This window comes from Myiozetetes cayanensis, unplaced genomic scaffold (assembly GCF_022539395.1).
Source record: "Myiozetetes cayanensis isolate MyiCay16 unplaced genomic scaffold, myiCay2020 scf2-11, whole genome shotgun sequence".
In the NCBI taxonomy this organism is placed as follows: Eukaryota; Metazoa; Chordata; class Aves; order Passeriformes; family Tyrannidae; genus Myiozetetes; species Myiozetetes cayanensis.
The window spans coordinates 99,825,470-99,852,290 of record NW_026087411.1 but is presented as its reverse complement, the minus strand read 5'-3'; the positions used below and the strand labels follow the sequence as shown (position 1 = coordinate 99,852,290).

The following is a 26,821-nucleotide window of genomic DNA, read 5'->3' as shown; positions in this document are numbered from 1 at the left end:
TTCACTGATTTTAATGTATGGGTAACTTAAATTCTATTCATACAGCTAATTTGATCAGAATAAATGGTCTAAACAAGATCTTGCTATAATGATTTAAAAGGTTTCAGTAGTTGGTGAACTTTATTAATGACTTAATTCACCTCTTAATGTTAGAATTAATCAGTTTAAATTCAGGACCTTGAGAATATAATTCAATTTTCATAGATCAGGTAATCAAGTAGGATTCATGCAAACATAGAATAGATACCCACATGGAGGGGCCTTCAAAGTATCTTTATTTGTTACTACATAGCCATGCCAAAATGCTTTAAATAAATGTTAGTGCTCACGAAGATCGTGCCAAGTGGAAACTCTCATGCCAGTTTATTGCTGTTAAACTTTGTGCTTGAGAGGTGGTTGGTATTTTTATCAGTGGGAGGAACAGGAGGAAGCTCTCAAGAAGTACCTGAGCATCACTGGAGAAGTTTGTGTACAGTGGAATCCCAACCAGGGGCAATTGAAATGAGTCCATGTTTTTGCTATTCCATTTTGTCCCTTTCCCCAATTTTTATCCCATCTGAGGCAATTTAAATAATGCTCAGTGGAAGACAAAATGATGGGTTTTGGTAGGTCCACTCAAATTACTTACCAGCTGAGTTCAGAACTACTCTGCTGCAAAACTTCTGTTCCAACACGTTTCTAATGGTCTGGTTACTCTCCTGCTCTGCTCTACTCCAGCTGTCTTTGCCCACTCCTTCCTTTCTACCCTGTCCTTCCAAGGATCTGGAGCAAGGGCTGGGCATTCTGGATGGTCAGTGAAGAGAGATGGTCTCTGCACCCAGGTGCTGCAAGGTGTGTAGGATCCCAAAGGGGAGGAGATAACAGCAAGATCATCACCACTGAAAGTGCATTTTAAGGCAGGAGAAGCAAAAAAGAGTCCATAGATCAGAGTAGTATTGAATACAAACACTACTGTCTCTTACTATTATCTCGAGTGGAAAGAACTTAGAGTATCTTGTCACTTAAAACAGTGATGTGTGGATGCTCAGAAGCATGAAGGTCTGTTCTGTGGTCAGGGCTGAAAAGATAGTTACAGCTCTGTTTATGTGCTGCTCCGTTCTTCTGCAAGCAGTGAGACAGTTACGTGCTGTTCTGTACCAAGAGCACATGGTCACCTCTAGCCGAGCTGTGGAATGTGGTTGAAAACCAGCAGCTTTGATAATAACAGAAAAATTAAATTGTTCCTATGGAGAATAAAACCTTAAGTGTGCCAGCATAACCAGTTGAAGACGTTTGCTTCAAAGTGGGACAACTTATGCTGTGGTTTATGTACTTAAGTCTGGAGGAGACCCCCTAGATCATCACATCCCACTCAGTGCCATCACAGGCACTATACAGTATGTTTATCCAGGCCTGTATTTAGATTCTTCTCCTCCTTTGGTACTGGAAGCCTGTTCCAGGTCCTTGGCCTGCTGATAGCTAGAAATCCAAATAAGAAGCTTTCTCTTAGCTAGTTTATACCCACTTGTTTTTGTGTCAGTTCTGCCTGATGGTTAAAATCCAGTAAGCATTCTGCTGTCAGCAGCTCTGCACAGAGAGGCATCTTAGATTAATAGATCTGAGTGCTCCAGGAACCTTTTGTGGTATGCAGGGATGGTAGGAACTGCAGAGCTTCAATATATCTATAACAGTAATTGGTTTTCAGAGGCAGGTCCTAGGGCTGCACATCCTTTTGCTTAAGGTTCTGCAGATTTTAGTGAGGATTCAGTTTACTGATGGTCTGCGATCGTTAGATTTGTATTTTGTCAGTGATTTGGTTGGTAAGGGGGGCAGTTTGCTTTGGTGTGTGTCTGCAAAGAAAAAAACAGCTGAGGAAGGAGGAATCGCTAAAGTCTTGTTTTGATTGCCTAATAGAATGATCTTTAACAACATGAGCATTGACATTTGAAAGAAATAAACATTGTATTTTCTTTCCAGATGGCTGCTCTTTATAAAGGTGGCTCACTTGTTAGTTCACTATCTTAGAAGATAAAAAGGAAATTTTGCTTATCTGTCTGTCTTGATTGATGGGTCAATTGCAAATACTATTTTTGTCCAATTAGAACCAGAGAGGAGAAGGATGGATCATTTTTGTCAAAGGCGCTTCAATTTTTAAAAGGTGCTCAAGCTTTCCAATGTAATTCTTTTTTTTCAGCCAGATATGGAATCGATATCAGCATCCTGGAACTTCATGTTTTATTCCTTGCCTTTATAAATTTCACGTGTTGAGACAACAGGCAGGCCCTGCTACTAATTAATAAACCACCAGAATGAAACAATGCAGTAGGAAAGTAACAGGAAAGAAAACAAATTGATTGTTCAGTGGATTTGTAATAGTGCAATGTTTTTTGTTTTTCTCTAACAGTAGGAAATTGCTACACCCACAAAAGCTCTATAATTTGGTGTGTTCTGTTCGTAACCACATCTTTCCTCATCAAGTGGAATCTAGAAGCCTGTTACTGCAACAAAACTAATGAAAATTGTCACATCAGAGCGAATCTAATAATTGTTATTACAGTAAAGTTTACACGCACAAGCATCCAGAAAAGTCATGTCCCTTGGAACTCGCACCTGGCATGCTAACCCTTTCATGACTGATGATTTTTTGCAACCTTTGGTAACTTTGGTAACTTCAATGACTACCTAAAACCATGGGTAAATTAACCCATGTAATAAGCCCATGTAAATTAACCCAAGGTCAAGCGTTATTTATGTAAAGAAATGAAACACAGTGTGCTCTATGTACTTTAAAAGATAAGGAGGATGATAAGGACTTGACAACGACTTCAGGGTTTATAGCAGAGAAGGAAAAACTGTCATCTCTTTATAGTCTTGCTGGAGACAAAAGGAAAAGCTATGTGGATTAATTTGAAGACTTAGTAAGGCAACTATAGAGAGTACCCTGTTTTATTCCTGAGCTCTGAAGCACCTGAGAGCACTCTGTTGGAGAAGGGAAGAAGGCATCTTCTACCAAGAAAATCTTATGATTCTTCTGGTGAGTCTTGAAGAGCAACCACATACACTTGTACTTGAGGTTGCAGTGGCTGTGATCCTTTCACAGAAGACCTAGGGAAGACATTACTGATTTTGTCCTGATGACAAAAAATTGTTCAAACAAAATTCTCTAGTGAAGGATGATGGTCTAAAAATGTAATTCCAAGAACTGATGTAGAAAAGCATAAGAAACCAGAGAAGGATGAGAATTTGGTGGCCAAAGGAAATGCTATAGGCGAGGCTGAGCAGGGTGTGGAGAATCCCTGCCTAAGTTCAGAAAGTGAATCCTTAAACCAAACCATGTGGCCACATCTGGTAAAATGAAGCAAACAGGTCCTTTGGGAAAGGAGATCAACCTCAGGGAAATATTTGGACTGCCCCTTACTAATGCAGACTATTGAATTTACTCAATGAGCATGGTGATGTTGTGGTAAAAGATGGGGGTTATTGACATTTGCAGGCAGTGTGGAAATTAGTCATGCTAAAGCTGCTGAAAGGGAAGTAGTTTCCCATTTACTTATGTGTGAGTTCTATCACTGTTTTTCCATTTGTGCTATTTTTTTTTCCTTAGTAGCAAATCCTGCCCTGTAGAGTCTGAGTGCTTGCCCATTGAGATGTTCTACTGGAGGATGGGGATCAAGGCAGCCTGGATTACCTGCAGTCAGCTAGCACTAGTGCTGAGTCTCCTGATCACAGTCTGCTCAGAGCATCTCGAGTACTGGATGCTTCACTACTTACTGGACTCGTTGTTTGAGCTTTTTAGCAGGAAACCTATTGTTTAATTTGCAGAATTGAGTCTAGAAACTATTTCCTATCCCAAATATTGCACAATTTTTCTATTAAAAGGTTTTTACTGAGAATGAAATTCTGAGATTTGCTTTTTTTTCTTTGAAATTTATTTAAAAATGTTAGCTCTGATTCTCTCATTAAGCATTTTTGGCCAAATAAAAAGTCCTCAAAAGCTCTGGTAGTCATAGCCAAATGGGACTCTGAATTGCATTTCCATCTTACAAAAGACGGCTGGAAAGATAACTGTGTGGGAAGTGATCCGCTGCAGGGAACAGTCATGTCCTGGCAGTGAGGATGGACCAGATGACCTAATTTCTCTTTTCCATTAGAGCTGTCTCTGATTCCCCAACTAGTCATGCAAGCACATGACTGACAAGGATAAAAAAATATGGAAAATGTATCTCCCAGTGTAACAAATAAATCCTGTTATTCTTGATTCCATCACCTTGAAAGCACTGATTAATTGAACGCCACAGAGCCCTATATCATTATGTTGGTCTTTTAGATGAAACCCTTGAAATTGACTTGCCATCTGCTCTGCCTGGAATTCAGAACTTCTTCCTCAGCTGCATGAGACATCTGTTTGATGCAGCTGATGAGTGAATATAAGTGAGATATGAGAACAGCTCAAAGAAGCAGTTGCAGGGGTAATATACTCTATGCCCTGTTTTAATAACAGCCCATACAACTCATCTATGAGATTTTGGAATTGCAGCACTGTGCTCACTACTTCTACATTATCATACCTTGTATACCCATGACATGGGCTTGCTGTGCCAAGTCACAGCACTGAGGTCTGCAGAGTTGGTTGGATTGGTCTTCAGATGGCTTTTTGCTGCTGTTTGTAAATCAGCCATGACCTGGCTGGCATGATCCAAATACCTGCAGCTAGGTGAAGAGGTGAGGGTGTACAACATAAAGAACTTTAAAAAGCAGAGTATACTGACCAATAAAACACTTGCTTTTTGATGGGAACTACACAGAACCACCCTATTGTCTGAAAGTGGGTGTTTACCCTTGAGATCCCTCACAACTCTGGTCTGCAATTACTGGATGGATGCTTACCTAGCCAGCTGGGATCCAAGAGGAGTTTGCCTCTCAGTTCCATTTTGGAAGAACTGTTACAAATTTTATTTCCTTCTCTGTAAGAGAAAGTGGAATAGAGTGCTTCTCACTGGAACTTTATGTCATATACTTTCTACTATTGCAGAAGCAAGGGTTTCTGCAATGCCCAGTTCCTCCTGACCTCTTCTTGTGCCCTATTTTTGTAATAGTTGTGGCTTTCAGTCTTTAGGTATTTTGTGTTAGAGGATGTTGAAAGCTGTTTTGTAGCTCAGATTTATTGACTACACGTTTTGTGGAGCCATCTGAAGTAGATGGCTGTTAGAGGCCTACCTGCCTCTACCAGGCTAGACAAGTCCTCTATTTCTTTGGCCCTGGTAATCAGCTCTTTCCTCCTCATGTGGGCCAAAGGAAATACTCCCTCCACCCAGCCACCTGTGGAGCCAGAGACAAAGGACAAGATACAGGGATGTCAATTGTTTTCCATGCCCTGCATTCCTCTGCTTAAAGTATTTCCCTGTGCAAAGCTATCCCAGTTCCTGAAACAATGAGAAAAACATCTTCAAGCTCTTAAGAGCTTTCTTATTGGTTGATAAGAAAAATACTATGATGAAGAAAGTCTAACATTTAGAAATGAGGAATGTCTGGCTACTGAGGGCCCTTTATGGAAGGAATGACCAAAAATTCAAAATCTTACATTTAACAGCATATGTTCTGTCTGTTCCTACTTGTTTTATTCCTTGACTTGTGAAGTTTTTGCATGTTTTCCTTTTCCAAATGGAACAGAGAGATTGTTGCTGTTCAGGGAAATTGCTTCAGGGACCTATTTCATTGAGACAAAAGTAACCGGTAGATGTAGTTTGATGTATTTTTCTTTGTTTTTTGTCCTTGACACTCAGCTTTCATATTCACTTGCACCCACCCACTCCCAAAACTCTTATTTGCTATTAGGAATTTGTTCACTTGCTTTCTTCATTTAAAGATTCTTGGCTTAAAAACACTACACATTACTTCTGAACAATATTGCAGGATGAAGTGTAATGGTCTGAGCCTTACAAATTACAGCAACCCAAAGCCTATGCTGATTAATACTCGCTGCCAGTGGCGTCTGAAGACTCTTTCATTAACTGGGAATTGCTGGGGTACAAATCTCCAGTGGCAGCCTGTCCTCCTGGGCTGTGCCTCCTATGCTGACAACCAGTTCCTGCACTGGATATGTGCTCTGGAGGATCCCACTGAGGTCACCGTTATGAGGTCAGTTTAGTCCAGCACAAATCCGTACTGCCTTCGAAACCTTCTGCTGTCTCAGCTCTGCTTGTCCCTAGTGCCTCCCTTAGTCTGGCATCAGGCAGCTGGAATGCAAACTCCCATACAAGGATGGACACCTTTCCCGTATCCCTCCCCCAACCCCACGCTGGTCCCCACACTGCATGATTCCACAGGAAGAGAAATGCCTGGGAGGAGAGGCCAGGAGGACTCCCTCTCCCCATGGCAATGCAAATTTTGATGGATGAAGTGACTACCTAACGAAAACCCAAGTACAAGGACTTTCTAACATCCCAATTTGTCAGACTCAGGGCAGGTTTATTTGTCTTGTTTGCCCTGGATTCTGGGTCTGGTCTTACAATGTTTATTGTTGGAAAGTGAGTGATACCAGATTCTCTCTCTCATTAGGGCTGCATGATTAAGTCTCTTTAGGAGTAAAACTTTCCAGCAGTGAAAGTTACCAAGACTCAAAAGTAAATTGCACAAAAAGAAGTGTTATATCTAAAAGACAAAAATTATGAAAGAACCTTGGTATCCTTAGCAGAAGCATCAATCCAAATGACACCTGAGCAGAATATAAGGATGGTAACCAAACACATCTTACTACAATTTTCAGGTACTCTGTATGATCCAGTTTCTTTCTACCTTCACAGCTGGGCTTAAGGGTGAAAAAAAATTTAAGCATCAAAAGGCAAACCTTGGGTTTGGTTCTCCCGTGATTTATGGTGTGGAAGGCTGTTTCTGTAGTGTCCCGGAATGAAATGTCCTGGTACCGATGCCTGAAATCGAGGAAAGATGAGAATATGGGATTGATGCAATAAACAAATGATCTGATAAGTGTCCATAGAAAATTAGTTCACCAAAGAAGTTTAACTCATTAAAATGAAACAATCTAGAGCAAGACTCCTATTAAGTTCAATTGGGAATTCAAGAGGATTTGGAATCATCTCTTTTACATCTTAAAAATGTGCCACATTCATGAGAAGTAAAAGGTGGGAAAATAGTTTCAGTTGTGCTGGTGTGTGTAAATGAAATATATATTTTATTTATAAGCATTATATTGCATACTTTTACATGTATTTGTATATATATTTATGTATTTATTTATGAGATGTTACCATGTCTGCTTGCAGAAGACTGACTCATTTCATGTTGGAAATTAGTTATAATCAGGTACTAACAGCTTTTGGTTGCTGAGGACCTAGGCTGACCCCATGCCAGTAACTACACATCATTAGCTGTAGGTTTGCAGTCCTCTGAGCCACTCCTGCCTTTGCATAACTCAGATTTCTGGTCTCAAACAGAGACAGAAAAATGTTGTTAAATTTTTGCATGAAATACATTGCTTTAATTATGGCATCTTGGGTGAAGACTACTTAGAAACCACATTTGACACAATAATTACTGGTCGTGTTGTCTGGAAAAACAGAAATAAAAGTATAAATCCTTAAAGACAGAGATAAACTATTTTCTGGATGTTCCTGTAGACTTAGATAAGAATAGCCAATTAAATACCTACTCTTTAAGTAAATTTAGCTTTTCAAAAAGCTCATTTGAATATGGTTTAAGTTATTATAGGAAATACTAGAGGTTTGCACAGTAAAAACAGCAATATGAAAGACTATTAAACTCATAAAATATAAAAAACTGCTCAGGTTTACTTACTACCATATATGCAGTATCTTTGCATTAATAGGAGCAAAACAAGTAATATACATTTAAAGATCTTACAAAAACACCTCCTAATATTTAAATTGTTTTTCTACATTGCATAAATTGCACACGCACATTTATAAAGTACAGCTGCTGGTTTATGGCTTCATACTTTACTGATTATGATTTTTTATAACTAAACATCACACCTGCATTGCTCTTATCATTAGACAATGTTGTCAGTCAGTAAAAAGGCAAGTATTTTCATAAAAGCAGCTTAGTTTCAATAATTCTTTAGAGTCATAAACTCATTAAGGCTGGAAGGGACCTATGGAAATCACCTGGTTCAACTCTCCTCCCAGAGCAGGTCCAGCTTCAAAGTTCCAGGTTCCTCAGGGCTGTGTCTTTCAAACACACATAATGCTAAATTGCCCTAATACTCTACATAGCATTAAAAATTTTAATGTAGTCCCTTGTTCTCACTAATCCACTAACAAATATATTAGTGTTATCCTGTGTTAAAACTCAGCCATTATACTTATGTCATCTTACATAAACAGTAGTGTTGCTGCTTTTTTCTCAACACATTAATTTCTTTTATTTTTATACTATCTTATTTTTATTTTACACCCCTTACTGCAAAAGCCATTAAGTACAAATATGTTTATATGGTCAGTGGTGGTGTCTTTATTCTTGGTGAACTACCATTGCATTCTGAAGGCTTGGTGAATTATGATTTAGACTACTGCTCAGATATTCAGAAAAGCCAAGGGAAAAAGACTTGGATTTGTATCAGCTGTGGTATATGAGAACATGTCCAACAGCAACATACTAAAATTCAACTGGCTTAATTTTTTTTCTAATAACTTGAGTGTTGTAAAAGGTCCTGAAAATGTTAATTTAAATGATGTTTCCTTTGTTCTCAGTATAATTGCATCAAAAATAATAGCTTGCTTACACTGGCTTCAGCACTGTTTCTATCAAAAGAATGGACTTTTGACCAAAAGGATGGTTTAATTTGCAGTCTGCTTGCCTTACTAATTCCTGCTGGGAAATGACTCCTACAGGAAGGCCTCTGTGAATACAGCTGGAAGATGCTGGGTACACCTGATGAGTCTGTACTCCTGCCAAAGGTACCCAAGCAGGGTGACCACTTGACAAGAGCTCAGAGGTCATGTGGTGCAGACAATGCTGCCCTGAGATGGACAACGTAAGTGGAGACCCATGGTATTCCATCACAAGTGTTACCACATCTGTCTGACTTTTCTCAATCACCTCTCCTGGGGGAGACAATCCAGAAATCCAACAGCTGTAGACCTTGATTCTGTATAGCTATTTACACCTTTCACCCTTTTGGTTACCTGTATTTGTGAACACAAATAAATGAGAAAAAAACCCAACCCATCAGACAACAAAATCAACTATGAGTGTACCTAAGAGTTCAGTGCAATTTAATTACAAATACATACAAAGACAAACCATACTCTCATAATTTAATTAGTCAAACTAGAACAGTTTTTGTGAAGCTCAGAGGGAAAAGGAACGGAGATGAAGGTATCAGGGGGACAAGTGTAAGACCAAAAGCTCTGATCTTACCACAGAATTTGAAGCTCTTTTCTCTGAAACTTTTTCTTGGTCACCTTGTTGACCTCCTCATCTTTCATGGCCCCTTTAATGGCCTGTTTCAGGGTCCTTCTTTGCCCTGAGCCCACAGGGCCAGCTTTTCTCAGCATCCCAGAAAAAGCAAGAATGGTTACCCACTGCTATCTGACAGCAGAATTAGTTTGATTCAGCTGAATATATATATTATATATATAAATATGCATTATATATATTATATTTATAAAAATATATATAATACATTCAGGTATATAAGTAGCATAAGATCCAAATCAAGCCTTCTGTATGTGTCTTAGAGATATGAACTGTGTCCTTTGAACCACATTCTTGATGATATTTGTCACACATTTCCTCGGCAACTTCAAAAGAGTCTAAGTCCTTTGATTACAGTGCTGTTTACCTACTATCTTAACTAACAGGCATTTGCTCAGAACAGACATTCTCTTAAAACACTCCCTTTATTATCTTCTCCTTCATGTGCAAAAATAATTTACAAAGAGCCATATTAACATCCCTGGTTAAATATAAAGCAGTACTCTTTTCAGAACAAAAATATTAAAAGAGTGATAACCACGTATGAATTTCTGTCCTAGATTTACAGTGCCTGTGCTTTCTGCTTTAGAGACCTTAGAAAATTCCTGCCTACCAGTTCTTCACCAGTAACAGTATGCAGTCACATTAAGAAACATGAGCTTGGTCTCACGTTTCATAAAGAAAATTACCTAAGATCATCACTTAAAAATGGGTCTAGCTCTGTGCTTGTTTTGAGGTTATTTCCCAGTCCTTTTAAATTGCTGCTTTAGGTCAGCAGGTATATAACTATGAGTACTTGGCCCTTGCATTGTATATTTAATGTATATCAATATCCATAGTCTACCACTGGAAAACTGATTCACACACAGAAAGGTGAAGAGACTTAGAGGTCTCCTCACTTCTGTAGAGGTACCTTGAGTTACAGCTGAAGAAGTATTTTGGCCAGTGGTTTCCTTACTGTGTCCCATGAGCCAGTGCTGTGGGCTCTGCAGAACTACATGAAAACGCATTTTAAAGCAGAATTTTAATAACATGTTACAATAAGTTTTCAGAGTTGACTACACTTCAGGGGTCCAAACTGTTTGGAGACTACTGACCTAGTTTGACATTTGTGATTGCAGAATCACCTAAGTGCTTCCAGGTGCCTTATGATGGCAGAGCTGTGTTACCAGGGCCATCCAAGCTACAGCTCCACAAATAACACAGCTCGGTGGCATACTTGCTGATCCACAGTGCACGTCTCTCAAGGCTTTTTACTACCACTACACAGAGTATGCTTCCAACCAAACTGCTCCAGCTAGGCCAGGATGAGAGCCTGCACAGGTGTAGAAGGGAACATGCAGCACTGTCCCGCAGCAGAAGTGTCCCTTAGAAGTGCTCATCTCTGTGTTCCTGCTGAGTGTCCTGGATCAGATCGAGCTGGTGAGCAAATCAAGAGCAGTGTAAGTGGGCAGGGCTGGGGAACAGCGACCGTGTGAGTCACTTTTTAAGCACACGGAACTGAAAGCCCTGCAGTGGAGAGAAATGAGGCACCATGAAAATGAGAGATCAAAGGCATACTAAGACATATAAAAATAAAGGTTTTGAAATCCCAGCTGATGGGCAGATGACTCTTGAATCACACATAGGTCTTAAGCAGTTCAAAGGCAGCTTCTGCATCAAAGTTCCATCATGAGGATGGCCAGTCTGGGTACCCTGAACCCCAACTGTTGGATGAAATGAGCCAGCTGGTGCTCCTGAGCCTGACATCAGTAGGCTGTCTGCAAGTCCAAAATACATGCAGGCCCATTTTGCAGTGGTGAACTGCTGTCCCAGGTGCAGGCTGTTCACAGAGGTTTCCTTTTCTTTTCAGAAATAAGTGGCATGTGCAGATTCTGGTCACATGAACATTTTGACATAGTGTTCATAGACCCAAGTCATTTGATGAACTTCTTTTTTTGCAAAGAAATGACTTAGAAATAAATCCTCTTGGTCTCACTCATACTCAGCGGAACTATTCTGTCTGAGAAAGAACTGTGAGAAGCTGCATCCAGTTTTCTTGCTTAGAGTGTGAAGTACTTGCTAGCCTGGAGCAGCAACGCTTCACACCTATGTTGCTCAGACACCATTTTGTTGGCAGGGTCAAAAATAAGTAAGGAGAATGAAACCTCTGAACAGGTTGAGAGCTTGTTACACCGAGGGCTGCACCAGCTCAGCAAAAAGCTGCCTGCCTTCTGCCAGGTCTGGGGTGAATGGGTTCATTCAGCCAGTGGTGCAGTTTAGGGGTATCTCTGTCCTGTCCTGCTCCAAAGCCACTAGGTCACTACAGGAGATCCTCTTGTCCTTTTCAGTCTGTTGAGGCTTTAAGATGGTGTGCAGAGGAACATTAAAACAGACATGCAACTTTACAGAATGAGAATCCCTACAACATCCCATCACAGCAGGTCTTTCTCAAGATTCTGCAGGAGGCTCTGAGTGCTTGTTCTCACCATGGAACTCCAGGAAAATGCATGGTCTTACTTGCTTGGCTGAGGCATTTGTCTCTTTTCAATCAACTCTCCGATGATGCCACATTCCCAAGTGTGGTCTACTACAGCTCTACTTAGGAACAGCAAGCAAAGTCTAATGCTATGTTCCATGTATTCCATGAATTGCTCTCTATTTGAGATCTTGCCAAAAAAACCCCTAGAAGGCATCCATTCCAGCACAGCCTCTTTTCAGCCCATTCTTTTTCAGTTTCTTTGTAATGCAGATGGTACAGCACTCAATACATTAATTTTTCATGGCATGCTTAAGCTTCCACTTACACTTAAATCCCATATTGCCAACGTAGCTGGTGAGGGGAAAAAAATCCTGGGAGTTCTACCTTGCAACTCTCACACATGAGAATAAACCTTATCTGTGAAGTCAGTGAATACCGATTTCAGATTTTGCCCAAAAGAGTTTCACTTGTCTCTTATAAAGCTTCCTGTATAGTTCTACACCTAAGCAGGGACTGTTCATATCTGTATACACAGACACATATACTTACACACAAATATAGGACTAAAGAAGTCAGCACAAGGTAGATTGCCAGCAGAACTTTCCAAATCCAATTGCGTGCAAATTTAATCAGTTAAAATTCCTATTAAGTCATTTTTTTTTTAGTACAGGAGATATCCATTTGTCCAGCTGCCAGGTTTTGCTTGGGCTGCTGGAGTATGTTGGCAATCTGTGCCATACACCAAAATAGTACAGCTGGAGACTGTCCCACATTTCATTACTTTCCCCAAGCTCCACATTAACTGCGTTTACATTAACAATACTCCTAGAGTAATACTTAGCCCTAACGTCTGACTAAAGATATTGCCTAGATGAAGCATATTTTATCTTATTGAATACTTATATTCTCTTTTACGCTATTATAGTTTACATCAGAGAAGCTTTTGCTCAGGATAGAAAAGAGAATGAATAAAAATATCTGATGTCCTCTGGAAAGCAGGAATTGGTACCAAAGATGTTAAGTTTCAGCAGTGTCTGTGACAGCTGTAGTGTGAGTAAGAGAAATCACCAGGACATAGATTGAATCAGTGGAATCAGGAGCCACGGGACCTGTTAGCATTGATGCTAACAGAACACTCAGTTACCAAAAGTGATTTAGGATGAGATTTAAAACTGCATCTTGCTTCCATTTAAAGCAGTGTCAAAGCTCTTGTTGTCTGAACAGGGCTGGGATGCCTGTGAGAGTATGAATCCCCTTGCTAGAATGCATCCAGAGATGTCTGTAAAGGTGAAAAAGGCATGTGTGAAACTACCCAGGAAATCGTAAAGACTGGTTTGTATTCATCATCCTGTCATGGAGCACTGGAAAACTCTGGAAAGTTCCTGAATGGTTTTTCCACTGACATCTGGTGAATCTTAAATATGTATGTCCCGTTCTAAGATAGTAGTAAGCTTTAAATATGGAGAGGTTTTTCTGGGCTGGTGGGCAAAACCACGACACCCTGTTAGGACAAAAGTGCACCAGTCAGAAGGCAGAAGTATCATCATTATTTATACGTGAACATGTGCCACCTTTCCTAAGAACTGGAAAGGGAGAGATGGAAGACTGGCAGCACCATCTCCTGGCAGATATAAGAAACAGGGACCACTTTGTGTCAGAAAGTAGGGCCAAGTAATTTCTTTGTGGATTTTAAAAAGACTGTGGCAGGAAGTAACTTCACAGGAGTATATTCCCTCCCTAGGAAGATTAACTTTGTTATGCTTCAGGGAATAAAAGCATAATGTGTTATTATAATTATGGAGAACACATGCTCACAATTATGAAGAACAAATTCAGGTTGCTTCTGCCTTTAAAAAGCTCGCTCTTGTTGATCTCTCTGCTTTCCTTTATGTTGCAGTAATAGCAGATTTCAAAACTGGCACAGCAGGTAAGTCAGTCAGAAGACCACAAGAGACCAGAGAAGTTCCTTGCAGTCAGAAAATAATTGAAATATGTAGATTTCAATAGTTGTAGCCAAATTTCTCTCTTGCTGAGTAGGTAGGGGAAATGTTGGGAAAAGACTATTAACACTGTGAACTGCTGGATCACAAATGTGGAATGCTATTATACATATTTAGAAAGTGACAATAGGCCAAACAATGCGAAGTAAGGGTGAGGCCTGCGGAGTAATGAAATGCTGTATGGGAAAAAATATTATCTATGGAGATGAAAGAGATGAGACTAAGTCAGATGACTTGGTGAAAGACAGCCATGGAAGAGAACAGAGGAGAAAAAAAGAGGTGAGGAAGAGAGGAATTAGCAGGCACTTCAGAACTGGTATGCCACAGGAGTCCAGATCTCATTTATCAGAACGGTCTCAACCAGCAAGAGGGAGAAGACTTAACCTCAGTGATCAGACTGATCAGTCTTCTGCCTTGTGGCTCCTGCAGACCTGTCTTGCTGTTAGGTCCCGTGATCCATGGCATGAAACAAACACGAAGCCCTCCTTGTGTTACACAAGCAGAGATAATGTTTTGCTTTTGGGTGGTTTTTTTCTGTGTTTTGGAGGTTATTTTACTTTAGAAACTTCCAAGTGCTTTTAAGGTTTTTTTTTTTTTGCAGATGATCGTGAAAACGGAAGAGACTTATGAACCGATTCATTCCATCCTCCTACCAAAGGAAGAACAATTCTTATAAGTCACCACACTTCCCAGGGCTTCGCCCAACATAGATTCAAAAGCCACATGTAATAGGGGTTTCAATAATTCCCATGGGAAAATACGCAGCTTTATGCAGCCTACCTCTCCCACATGGGTGGGGAGGGGCTCTGCTTATCTCTTTAGCTCAGAACCAAGATCAGGACTTTTCCCTCAGGGCATCATTTACTATTCAAACATTCACAAAACAAAGGTAATCATCCATCTTCCTCCAGGGCCTGCCACAGAATCCACCTTCTTCTCCAAGCGAACTATTAAACCCTATATTTTAGGAATCTGTCTAGTTAGTGGATTAACCTCTTTTATCAAACACTTGTTCTTAAACCCCTCTTCTGACACAGTTAGCTGCCCAGTTAGCTGTCACTACACATCTCTAGCTTTTGTTACTAACACAGGGAAATGCATTTTACTGGCTATGTAGATTATATTGGTTTTTTGGGGGGGTTTTATTCAATGTGCTGTACTTGTGCTATTCTTCACCAAAACATAGAGATGCTACTTCCCATTTATTTCTAATTATATCCCACGTATGTATCATATGCTTGTTTAGTCCCTAATTACCTAAATAAAATGGCTCAAATTCCTCTCTGAGGGTAGGAAAGAGTGCATTTCTAATCAATACTGAAATATCAACGCACTCCAAAAGCGCTCTTGTACTGGACACAAGATGATACATATGAATAAATAAAATAAAATAAAATAGAAAAAATAAATCACACCCAGAAATGCAATCAAACTAACCTGCCAATATAAAATAAATTATTGTTATTAACGTGAAATAAACAATATTACCCAATCAATTACACTTCTCATAATTACTATATACTGTTATGTTATTATTAAATAGCAACAGTCTAAACACTTAATCTAACTCCATTGTGATGGGCTCTGTCAAAACACAAATCACAGTCTATAACCCTAAAAATATTTTCAGGCAATCAAGTGAGATAAGAAGTAAATGGAAGAAACAAACCTAGTCAGTGAGAAAATTCAAGTGATAACAGAAAAATAAACTTCCTACCTGGCTTTCTGTTTCTTGCTTCACAAGTTACAAAATAGTGAGAGAGAGGAAAGTCCACCCATCAACAAAAAAGTGGATCTGGGACCTCTGCAGTCCAATATAGGACCTGAAAATAGGGATAAATAGTTCTCAGATAAAACAAACCTATTCCAAAAAGTTCCACCTACAGTTGATTCTAAGACTTGAAAAAGATCCTGCAATATTAAATCACTTCTGATAAAATGGCAAATGAAAATTGATGTTTATAAATGCCAAGTATAACCTTCACCAAATGCAATGATGAGCACTTTTTAAGCTACTACTAATTTGGAAAGATGTTTTGGAAAGGTGGTGGAGCATCACTTACCTGAAACCTCAGCTCTGTACTCAGCAGAGCTCAAAAAATAGGAAAGTCACCAGAATCAAGAAATGGGTAGGGAAAAATTATATATTATATACTTCAGAATGGGTATACTATATCTAAAAAAAACCCCAAAAAACAAAACCAAAAACAAGACCAGAAAGAGGTAACTGGATTAAGCACAAACATGGAATAATCCCATACAAAGGAATAAGACACAAAAACCCCCATGAAATCTCCAATTCAGAGGCTTATGATAGATCTCTTGAATTACATCAAAGTCATACAATGCATAAAACTCAATAATAAATCATTTTCAAAGAGGATCTGATATAATTTCAATATTCTTAGTGGACCAGGTGCCAGAAGCTGAAACCCATCAACTGAACTGGCTACAGAAGTGGTACTGGGAGATGTTAAGGCCATGGTGGAAAACCCAAGAGAACTTCCCGAGTCTGTGTTCTGCTGCTGGAACACCATCACTGGCCTTCTCCCTGATCTGTTTCAAAATGAGGTGATGACTTACAAAGAGGTTCGTGAATTAAGAATACACAAAATGAACGGTGACAGATTCCCAGCGGGTTCTGTTCATCCAGGAAACTCAAGGATGCAGTAACTGAAATTCTAATTGTGGTGTAAATTCTTCCTTAAAACTTTCCTGGTATCTAAGAAGTGGACTGTATAAAATATTACATTATTTTTAAAAAATTGCTTCTAGGGGAAAGATGTGAACTACAGACCATTAAAACTAGACCTGAGAGCGCTGGGGTTCTGCCTGGGGGGTCCACACCCCCTGCTCTCCCCAGGGACAGGCCACAGAACCCAGAGCCCCTCCCTTTTTGTGGAGGTCTGTTCCCACTCTGGGAGGCCAGTGAGGGGGCTGCAGTGAGGATGCCCCAAGAAAGTGAGTGCCCTTGGAGGGAAGAGCATTGGCAGCGAGTCGAAGGAGGTGATCCTGCCCCTTTCCACCCAACCTAAAGAGGCCACATCAGGAATGATGTGTCCAGTTCTGGCCTCCTCAGGACAAGAGAGACATGGAGCTCCTGGAGCAGGTCCAACAGGGGGCAGTGAGGATGATTCGGGCACTGGAGCATCTCTGAGGAAAAGCTGAGGCAGTTGCACCTGTTCAGCCTCGAGAAGACAGAAGTGAGAGGGAACCCCATCGATGTCTGTAAGTATCCGAATGGAGCCAGGCTGTTCTCAGTGGTGCCTGCAATAGAGCAAGACGCAAAGGGCAGGCACTGATGCACAGAAGTTCCACCTGAACACGAGGAAGAACTTTAGTGTGTGAGTGACCCCACACTGGAACAGATTGACCAGAGAGGTTCTGGAGTATCCCTCACTGGAGATATTCCAAGAATCATCTGGACGCAATCCTGTGCCATGTGCTCTAAGACGACGCTGATGGAACAGGGAGGTTGGACCAGATGACCCACTGTGGTCCCTTCCACCCTGACTCGTTCTGCCATTCTGTGAAAGCCCTCACGGGCTGTCCGGGGCAGCCAAACCCGCCCGGAACTGCCTCACTGCCTCTCTGGCTCCCGCCGCTCCCGCCCGGGCCGCGCCTCCCTCCCCTCAGCGCCGCCCCCGCCGCCCAAGATGGCGGCCCCGCCCGCCCCCACAATGCCCCGCGCGCAGCCGCCGCGCTTCCGGGTGCGGGCCCAGGAGGGCGGCGGGCCCGGCGGGCGGGCGGAGGGCGAGGCTGCCCCGGGCGGATGCGAACGGGCGGGCGGCCGGTGCCGGAGGCAGCCGCGCCCAGACCATGAGGCTCCGACTGTGGCTGGTGCCGGCCCTGGTGCTGCTGTGGGGGCCGAGCGGGCTGGAGGCGCTGGGGCGCCCGCCGCGCTCGCAGCGCTACGGTGAGGGCAGGGCGCGACCACGGCAACCGCGGGGAGGGAGGGAGGGAGGGAGAGACCACTGCGGCGGGGCGGGGGGATGGGGGACACCCCCGTCTCTGAGAGGGGTCAGTGATGGGGTAGCGGGTGCGGTGGCGAGAGGGGAACCCCCGGCTCTTACTGGGGTCATGGTGATGGGCAGTGCGAGGGGCGGGGGCAGAGGCGCACCCACCTCTGCCAGGGCCCAGTGGTGGGCAGTGTTTGGGGTGAGGACAGACCACCTCCTTTAGCTGAAGGCATCGCTGATGGGCAGCGTTTGGGGGCCACTGCTCTCCGCAGGGGGCCCGTGAGACCCCATTATCCTAACACTCGAGTTCTGCTGTAGATTTTCCTCACAGGAGTTTGCGTTCCGTTACGGCAGGATAACCACAGAACGGGTCAGGTTGGAAGGGACCACAGTGGGTCATCTGGTCCAACCTCCCTGCTCGAGCAGGGTCATCCTGGAGCACATGGCACAGGGTTGCGTCCAGATGGTTCTTGGAATATCTCCAGTGAGGGATACTCCACAACCTCTCTGGGCAAAATCATATAAATGGCTTCCCTTCATAGCCCTGTTCGGAGAGTCGCTGCCAGGGCCTGAAGCCACTGGAGCTGAATGTGACCTCTGGAAAAGCGTGAGATGTGGGAGAACCCGCTGCCTTATTTAACTTCCGCAAACAATTTTGTGTCTAAGCTTGTGCTTTACGGTGAAGAAGTTGCAAACTTTTGTTTGATAAACAAAAGCTTATCACTGAAATGGCAGATGAGCTCTTGTGAGAGGCAGTGGTCATGTCTGACCCAGCCCAGACTTAAGCTCCAAGTCTCTTTTCTTGGCTTAGATCTCTCAGCAGATTTTCCTACATTTGTCCAGGCTGCACCTCTGTCCTCCTCTCCCTCACCTGAGCTGGACTTGTGGTTCTGGGCAGACCTCAGCAGTTGCTGACTGCAGGAACCTGGGGAGGATGGGGTTGGGTGGTGGATGCTCCAGGGAGTGTAACAGAAACAAACACAGCGTGTCCTTTCAGCATCAGGCAGCTCAGGGAGGCCCTGGAACAGAGGTTGTATCTTAGGCTGTCAGGTCTTTATGCCTTCTGAAGGACCTGTCTGTTATGAATTTGTGTAACCTTCATCTGACAGCTTTTGTGCTCTTGGCCTGTGTACCACCATACCTGCACTATTCAGTTTTATGGAATACTGCGTAGAGGAAGAACTCTTTTCTTCTGTTTCTAGGTTTTGACTATTTCTTCTGTCATAAATGGTCAGTATGGAAGAATTACTCATTTTCTTCACATCGTCAGTGACTTACAGACCTATGGAATTTGTCTCTTTTGTACTAACTTTTTGTTTTAAAATCAGAAAATATTAGTCGATATAATAATTCTTATTATGGGGAAAAATAATTTCTTTATTTCTTACCTTTGTCTATATACTTCATATCACATGAAGTATATATTTATTTGAGATGGATGACTAGGGCTGCAAGGAAGTATTTGCGATTCAAAGGTAGCATGGATTTTTAGCAATGAATGCTTTTGATTTTGTGTTCTTTCTGATGTTTAATAGTCACTCTAAGCTCCCTTTTCTTTTTAGTTATTTTTGGAGCGAATTTCATCAAATGCTTTGTTCTGTTGTTCTGTAAACTGAATATGCAAAAGTGTTTTGTGAGGGATCTTGAAAAGTCCTGGTGTGCTACTTTAACTGTTAGATTTACCCACACACTCCTGTTCTCTCAGAATGCTAATATATATGAGGCACTACTTGCCTAGTAGCTTCTTTAGCCACAAGTCTAGTAACTCACACTTTGTTGTTATTTTTAGCTGTTTTTCAGGTAAGGACACTGATCATATTTGTTGATTAGGCCCCTGGATGGTACCTGGAGTGGAAATTGGTCCTTTCAGGCCACCTGAAGCAACACCAGTAGCACTGTACTTGCACACCACAATTAGTAGTTGACCAGTTACACTTTTGCAGTGCTTTATAACTCTTGGGTTAATACATTCCTATCCTGTTGATTTAACGGTCATTTTCTTGCCTTGTTTTAAAGCCTTTTCTCTTGAGTCTCAGAAGCAGGTCTTTAAATATATCCTGTCAAGACAAGCTTTCAGAGAGCTTTTCAGTCTCCTCTGCAGTAAATGCTAAGGTCAGTTACTGCCTTACTTTTTGGTGCTGGACTTCAGCATCCATTCTTGGGGCTATATTTGCAGCTTACTTGTTTTACAAGCCCCTTTGGTTATTTAGCTGTGTGGTTTTCATAAAATAAAAAATATTTCAAGTATTAGCTTTATACCTTTTACAAGGTGCTTTTCAAAATACCTTGGCCTACTTTATTTTGGTTTTCTGTTCAGCTTTTGCTGGAGTTCTGTTGTCATCTTACACACAGCTTGGTTTTCTGAAATACCATCTTTTCCTTCTAATAATTTCAGCATTATTATTTTGAAAGTTCTGTTTAACCACAGCTTGAGTTTTAGGAACTGAAATCAGATTTCTGATGAGCAGTATCCTTAAGAAAGTTTCAGGAACTAACATTTTGTGATTTCTATTAAAAACTTTCTTGCTTATTTGTCTGAGTTCAGTTTTTTTAAGAAGGAAAAAAAATATACGGTGAAAAAAAGAATTTGACAAAGAATAGAATATGTAGATAAAAAGATGTGGGTCATTTTCCATCTTTTTCAGCTGAAGTAATCTTAAGTTGTGGTGCTCCGGCAGTCTAAACTGATCTAAAATGGGACTGTCAGAATCCTGGCCTCAGCTTTCTGATCCCTTCCCCATTCCTGTGAGCACATTCATGGACCTGAGCTGTCTGGAAGCTGATCTCTTTTTTTTTGTTTGTTTGGAATTTTGGGGTTTTTTTTTGTTTGGATTTTTTGTTTTGTTTTTGGTAAGTGTCTGCATTCTGGTATTTTCTCTCTGCGGAGTCCATTCCCTGGAATAGTTCACGGTGTGACTGACCAAGCAGCTGCCCCATGCTTTGGGGTAGTGGTTGCGCTCCAGGTGAGGAATGGGGGCAGGATGGTGTCCACCTCAGATTGCCTTTGGGCAGACTCTTTTTAATAACATCGACATCAGGTATTCTTTTCAGGGAGAAGTGGGACTCTACTTGTCAATACAATGACTGATACTATAGTTTTGTTCCTGAAAAATTAACGTCAACTCTTTTAAAATTTTTCTCTTTGTTGTCGTTTATCTCTGAAGATAACCTTTTATGGCTGTGAAATATTCCTGCTGTTTGTCTTGGAACTCGGACGTATCTGAATGATAACAGAGCTTAACGAATTTGAAAAGAGTAACAGTGCAAAGACCCGACTTGGGTGCTGTTCAATAGGTCACTGAACATATCTAAAGAGCTGCTTGAGTGTGTTTCACAACACAGTGGAACTAGCTGAGTGCTGCCACTAAGCAGTGTGCATCTGGGATTGCCCAGAACACAGTCTGCATGTAAAATGGGTCTTACTCTACTCTTACCTCTTTTGAATGAGGACTTTTCATCACAAGCACGGTAGGGAACTAAAACAAGATAGTTGTTCCTGTCCTGGGCAGATGACATTCTTTGAATCACCCACTGACAGTCTTTTTCTACATGTCAAATTGCACTAATCGAATCTGAGACAGGTAACCTGAGCTTCGCTATTTTTTTTTCTCCACACTGCTGAAATGCCACACAGAAGTCAAAACAAACTGCATCAGCTGAAGAAATGGCCCATTATAAAAGGTTGGGTACAAACCTTAGTAATGCACATCAGAAGACTAGAATTTACAAGTTGTCGAGTGAAAAAAACCAAATGGTGGTGGTGTTGATGAGTAAACTGGGGAAGCTGAGTGACACAGAGGGCAGCATGAATTGATTTGCAGTCAGTTTGAATTCTCCTTCCCACTTTGTGTGACAAAAATGCAGGAGGTCCATAAGGCCAGGAACACAAGGGACTGCTGAAGTGTTAAAGGGTTGGAAGTTCAGCTCAGTGTCGAGAATGTGCAGTGTGATAATAACTGACAAAATCTTTATGTAAGATTAAATTTCATCCTGCTGGACTTCTGTTGGAGATTAAGGAATAACCTAGATGAGGGTCAAGTGATTCATCTTCCCAGCATAGTTTGCCTTTTTTGTTACTATTTCTTACCCCATTTTGATATCCTTTGAAGTACGACGACGACTATTTTAGATGGAGCTAGTTTTGAAGTTTGAGCCCAAAAGCTGAAGGTTCAGAGTGTCTCATCGTGTACCATACCACATGGAGAAGAATTCAAGAACACACAATCCTGCAGCATGTGATACCTGCCTGGGATGCTGCGGATTATGTCAAAATCATTGCAGGAATTTGTCGATGCAGTGTCTGTCTCCATATAAACAGCAAGTGCTTGGTGTAGACATGGCCTTATTGAACTCAAGTTATCAATGCATTTTTTTGTGTTGTGGGTTAGCAGTCTTTTCAGTGGAAATACTTAATATCAAGGTTTTCAAGGACTTCTCTGAGGTTTGTTTTCTTTTGTTCATGTGAATCAGTCAGTGTTTCCATTTCCAACTGAAAAAAAAAAGTGATTGAAGTGTAATTTCTGAGAGAAGTACTCAAAGTCAACAAAAAGAAGAATGTCAACGCTAGATTAAATTCTACTTAGTAAAAATTACTTTTAACTATTCCAAGATTTTTGTAATGGGAACATAATCCAGTGCTCAGCATGAGTTTGGTTTTCAGTATTGCCAATTTGTTCTGACCTTTAAGCAGACAAAAACTAAAATTCCTATTTGCACTTAAGGTTTGGGGTGGCTTAACTTTCCTTCCCCTCCCACTGTAGAACCTGACAACTTCACTACTGCTGTACATTGCTGATAGCAGCAGTGACTCATCTCAGCTTCACGCTTTTGCCACTCTGGAATTTCTGAGTGCATGTGCAGAAGCCCCGGTGTGGCTGGAAGGGCCAAGCAAGGAAGTGTTGCCAGGCAGCTCCTCAGCCCAGAGTTCTCCTGCTTGCATTCAAACATTGCATTAGGATTTAATTGTGCCTTTAGCAGTCGGTAAGAGATTTATCTTTGAGGCAGAAGTTTATATTTAACTTAGATTATAAACAGGTTGATTCCCCCCCCCAGCTTTTTTATAAAGTGCAGGAGTCTGCCTAATTTCCCAGGCTGATCATGGGAAGTACTTTGCTGTGAAACCAAGAACCAGGTTTCTTTAACAAAGAGCAGTTTATCCTACTGTCCTGATCTGCAAATTTTATGTGCAACACACAAACTTGCTTGTTTTGGGGACATCCTGTAACCCTCTTAATAGTTTTAATGGTCTTCTTGATGTCTTTTATTCTTGCAGGTTCATGTGACAGTACTGCTCATCTTTATGTCACTTTTCCCCTCTATGCCACAATATCCATCCCTATCTTCCTGTGCTGCCCTTAATATGCATTATTTGTACCTTTTTTCCTCCTCTTGTGCTTTTAACCTGTGTCTGTGCATGGACTGGGAGTGGGAAGGGGAAGGGAAGGGTGCTCTGTTATGCAGAGAGGCACCTACAGCTACCACCCACTTGATGTTGATCCATAATTACTGAGGTGTTGAATAAGAACATGATATCTCTTGGTTTCCATTCTCACCTTTTCAGACTGTTACTGAAATTGTAAAGTTCTGCCCCTCTACCTATGATGTGCCTTGAATTCTGGAGGGTCATGTTTGAGTCCAAAGTCATATCCACAAAGAGAAGAAATGGAGTCAGAAGTGGAGAAGGGGTTGGTCTCATAAGTGTAGTTTAGACAGTAATTAGTCTCTATCTAAAGTCAACTCCACTCAAACCTATTTTGTGACACAGCAGGATTTTGTGGTGTGATATCTAAACACAGTGAGGCTTGCAGTTCTTTTGAGAGCAAGACAAATTATATGTTTCCAGAGAACACCGCATCCTGTGACTTTCTGCAGGATATATGAAAGCGTGTGATTTGGGGGTGTGTTGAGTTGGGTTTTACTGAGCATCAAGTCATATGATGGTATTCTGGTGTAATAGGGAACAGCCTTACTGCCCTTGTTTCACTTTGACCATGAGGATGTTAATTCAGTGAGCTTCCTTATTTTTAATACTGTCAATATTTGAGCAGGTTATTGCATTCTCTTTTTTTTTTTTTTTCTGAGAAGTGGTCTGCTGTCCTTAATAGGACAGACTGAGTTATTAAATCAAGTCGATCTGATAGTATAAGTTTTGTTCCTCATTGGTCCCTTTGTAAGCTGTGTTCAGGGAAGGAGATAATTGGCAAGGCTGGAAGTGTGTGAGGTAATGTGTAGGAGCCATTGTGGGTATTCAGCTGTTTTCATAACCACCAGAAATAGCAGTTTAATTATCTGTACAGCTTCTGCTAAACAGAATTTGCACCCTTAAGGCAATACTCCCACTGCCCAGAAACAGATGTCTGCTTTACTGTAGGGAAAAAACTTTGGCATAATATAAAGGTGCAGCTACATGAACAAGTTTTTCCTGAGATGAGCTAAAGGGTGTTTAGAAGCTGTTAGCTTTTCCATGATACCCATCACTGGGCATGTCTGAATGTGTGATAAGCAGAGCGTGGTTTGCCCTGTGTGACTGCAGGTGCACTGTGGAGGAGCTGGTGGACAGCAGCTCGGCAGTGCGAGGGCTGGGTAACCGTACCCTGAGGCCTCGTCTGCGCTGCTGACTAACTGCATCTGGGCACTGTGTTTTCTCACATGCACTGTGTTTTCTCACATGGTTTAGCAAGTCTGGTGCAGTTGGGATTGAGTCAATAACATGCCTTCTAAAACATTCGGCAGTGCAGACATGGCTGGCCGTTCTTACTAACAGGTTTGTCTAGAAATGTACTTAAACAGAGTGTAAAGCTTAATCTTGTTAAGGTCTATAAGAATGCTGATGTGTTTGGTTCTTACTTTGAACCTGTTTCTCACACAGGTTCTTCTGTTTACATGTACTTGATGAGCAAAACAGCAGCCACTCTTTGGTGGAAACAAGTAAACATGATTTATCTAAACTGTTAAAAGCATGGGCTGTTTTGTGTGGGATAAGTGTTTCAATTCACTTTGTTTTCTGTCTTTGGCAATGGCTCTGTACCAGATGTACTGGATAAAGATGTAACAGCACGTGCAATGAGTTGTTATGGAACAGCTTTCCCACAGGTGGACCTTCTCAAAGCTTCCTTTTCATCAACAGTCTCCTAAAAGCAGCGTAAACTGTTAAAGAGAAGATACTCACAAAAATTTAGGCATGACTGCATCATCTCCTGCCTCATGAAGACGGTTTGTGTGCCCAGTTGAAATAGGAATGTATTTGCCCTCTCCGTTAGCAGTCCCTGGGATGGTGCTGCAGTCAAACCATCCCACTGTATGGAGCCAGTGAGCAGCTGTTACCACAAACTCAAGGGCAGCTGTTTTATGTGGGGTGATGGAGACCTGCTTTAGCTCGTGTGGTTCAGGTTGGAAAGACTCCAGTCCATGTTTCGTGGTCTAAATTCTGACCGAGGCTCTGAGTTATGTTTCAAGTGACTATATTTGGTTACATTAATTAAAGTATTTTAATGTACTAAGAAGAGCCTATAAAAATAAATAGTAACAATAAGGAATAGGGAGCCCTTAAACTATTCAGTCACTCCCCAGCTGAATCAGAAAAATTGTTATTAGTTAACTGCTCATAAGCTTTTGATAAGTGTTCGATACCCACTGGAAATCAGCTTGAGATCAGTACCCAGGTTGTAGTAGATGAGTGCCACATGACATACAGGCTGGAGCCCTTTTTTGGGCATATGACAATAATTTCACACTGCAAAATCCTCCTGAGTGTGTTTACCGTGCTTGTTCTAGGACTGCTCTCTGTAGGCTTGTCATCCCATTCCAAAGCTTTTGATAGAAGATTTATTTCTGCTTAGATTCCCTTTGGGATGGTTGGAGAAATAACTGCAATCATTCCTGCAAACCCCTCTGATTATCTTGTGGTCATTTTTAAGTCCTGAAAGTATTATTTTTTTTTAATATTGTTTGATCTTTTGGTTTAGGCAGAGACATTTTCTGTCATGAGATAATTGTGAAGAGAGTTTTTAAAAATATTAATTATATCTTCTGGGTTAAAACTTCATGTTTCTAGATAAGCTTAACCTTTCTATAAATAATGCAGTGCAAAAGAATTCTTATGAAATGGCTGACTTGCCACATTTACTTGTTGACTTCCGGGCAATAGATGGGGCATGAGATCATGGGAATTTACTGTTGTGCTTATGAAAGCTGAGCTGGTTGGAGAAGGGTGACATTGGTACTTGAATTGGTAGCTGAGCACTGGAAGAGAAACCTCTTCTTTTGAAATACATGCAGTGGCCTTGAACTCCCTGATCTCAGCTCTTGCCCAGCACATTCTTGAGCTCTTTGCTGCTGGAGTAGCCTGCTACAGTGCCCAGAGTTTATTTAAAGGATACTTGTCTGTGTTAAGTCTGAAAGTCTAGTGCCAGGGGGCTTTTAGCCCTGAAACTAGGTGGGGAAAAAAAGAGGGAATGTTTGGTGAGTTCAAAGTTGGGGGCAGAGGAAGAGTCACTGCTATGGATTTCTTCTCAAGAGCTTCAGCTTATCATCTTTGTCACTGATGTTCCTTCCCTGTCTCTCTTGCAAACCTGAAATGTGCACGTTCTTGCGAGGTTCCCATGCAGGAAAGAAGGTGCAATGAGGTGAAGGCTGGTGACAATAACTAATTGGGGTATCAGGATGGAATTAAGATTCTCCAAAAAGGCAGGAATGCAGAAATCTAGGAGGGGCTGGAAGGGAAGGAACCACAAGAAAGTGGTTTGGGAAAATCTGAGTCAGCTCAGTGTTGTTGAAGCCCATGGAAAATGGCTCTTGGACCGTAGGGAAGATCATGAGGAGGGAATGCCAAAAAGATTTTCAGACTTCAGTAAAAAGTAGTCAAGTATATGCTTGTTGTGGCTCCTATCCACAGATTGCTGTACAATTGGACTCTGCACAGTTCTGTGTTTTGTTTAAAATAATGACACTTCATCTTTTATTTTCAA

General features: G+C 41.5%; 1 protein-coding gene across 1 annotated transcript in view; it reads left to right on the top strand.

Moving 5' to 3' along the window:
- The first annotated feature begins 17,618 nt into the window (after window positions 1–17,618).
- Window positions 17,619–26,821, top strand: part of ADAM17 (ADAM metallopeptidase domain 17) — a 34,146-nt gene continuing 24,943 nt past the window's right edge. Inside the window, exon 1 of the mRNA XM_050315836.1 lies at window positions 17,619–17,812. Within this exon, the coding sequence (XP_050171793.1) occupies window positions 17,716–17,812 (97 nt within the window). The 5' untranslated portion in view covers window positions 17,619–17,715. The remainder of the gene's footprint in view (window positions 17,813–26,821) is intronic.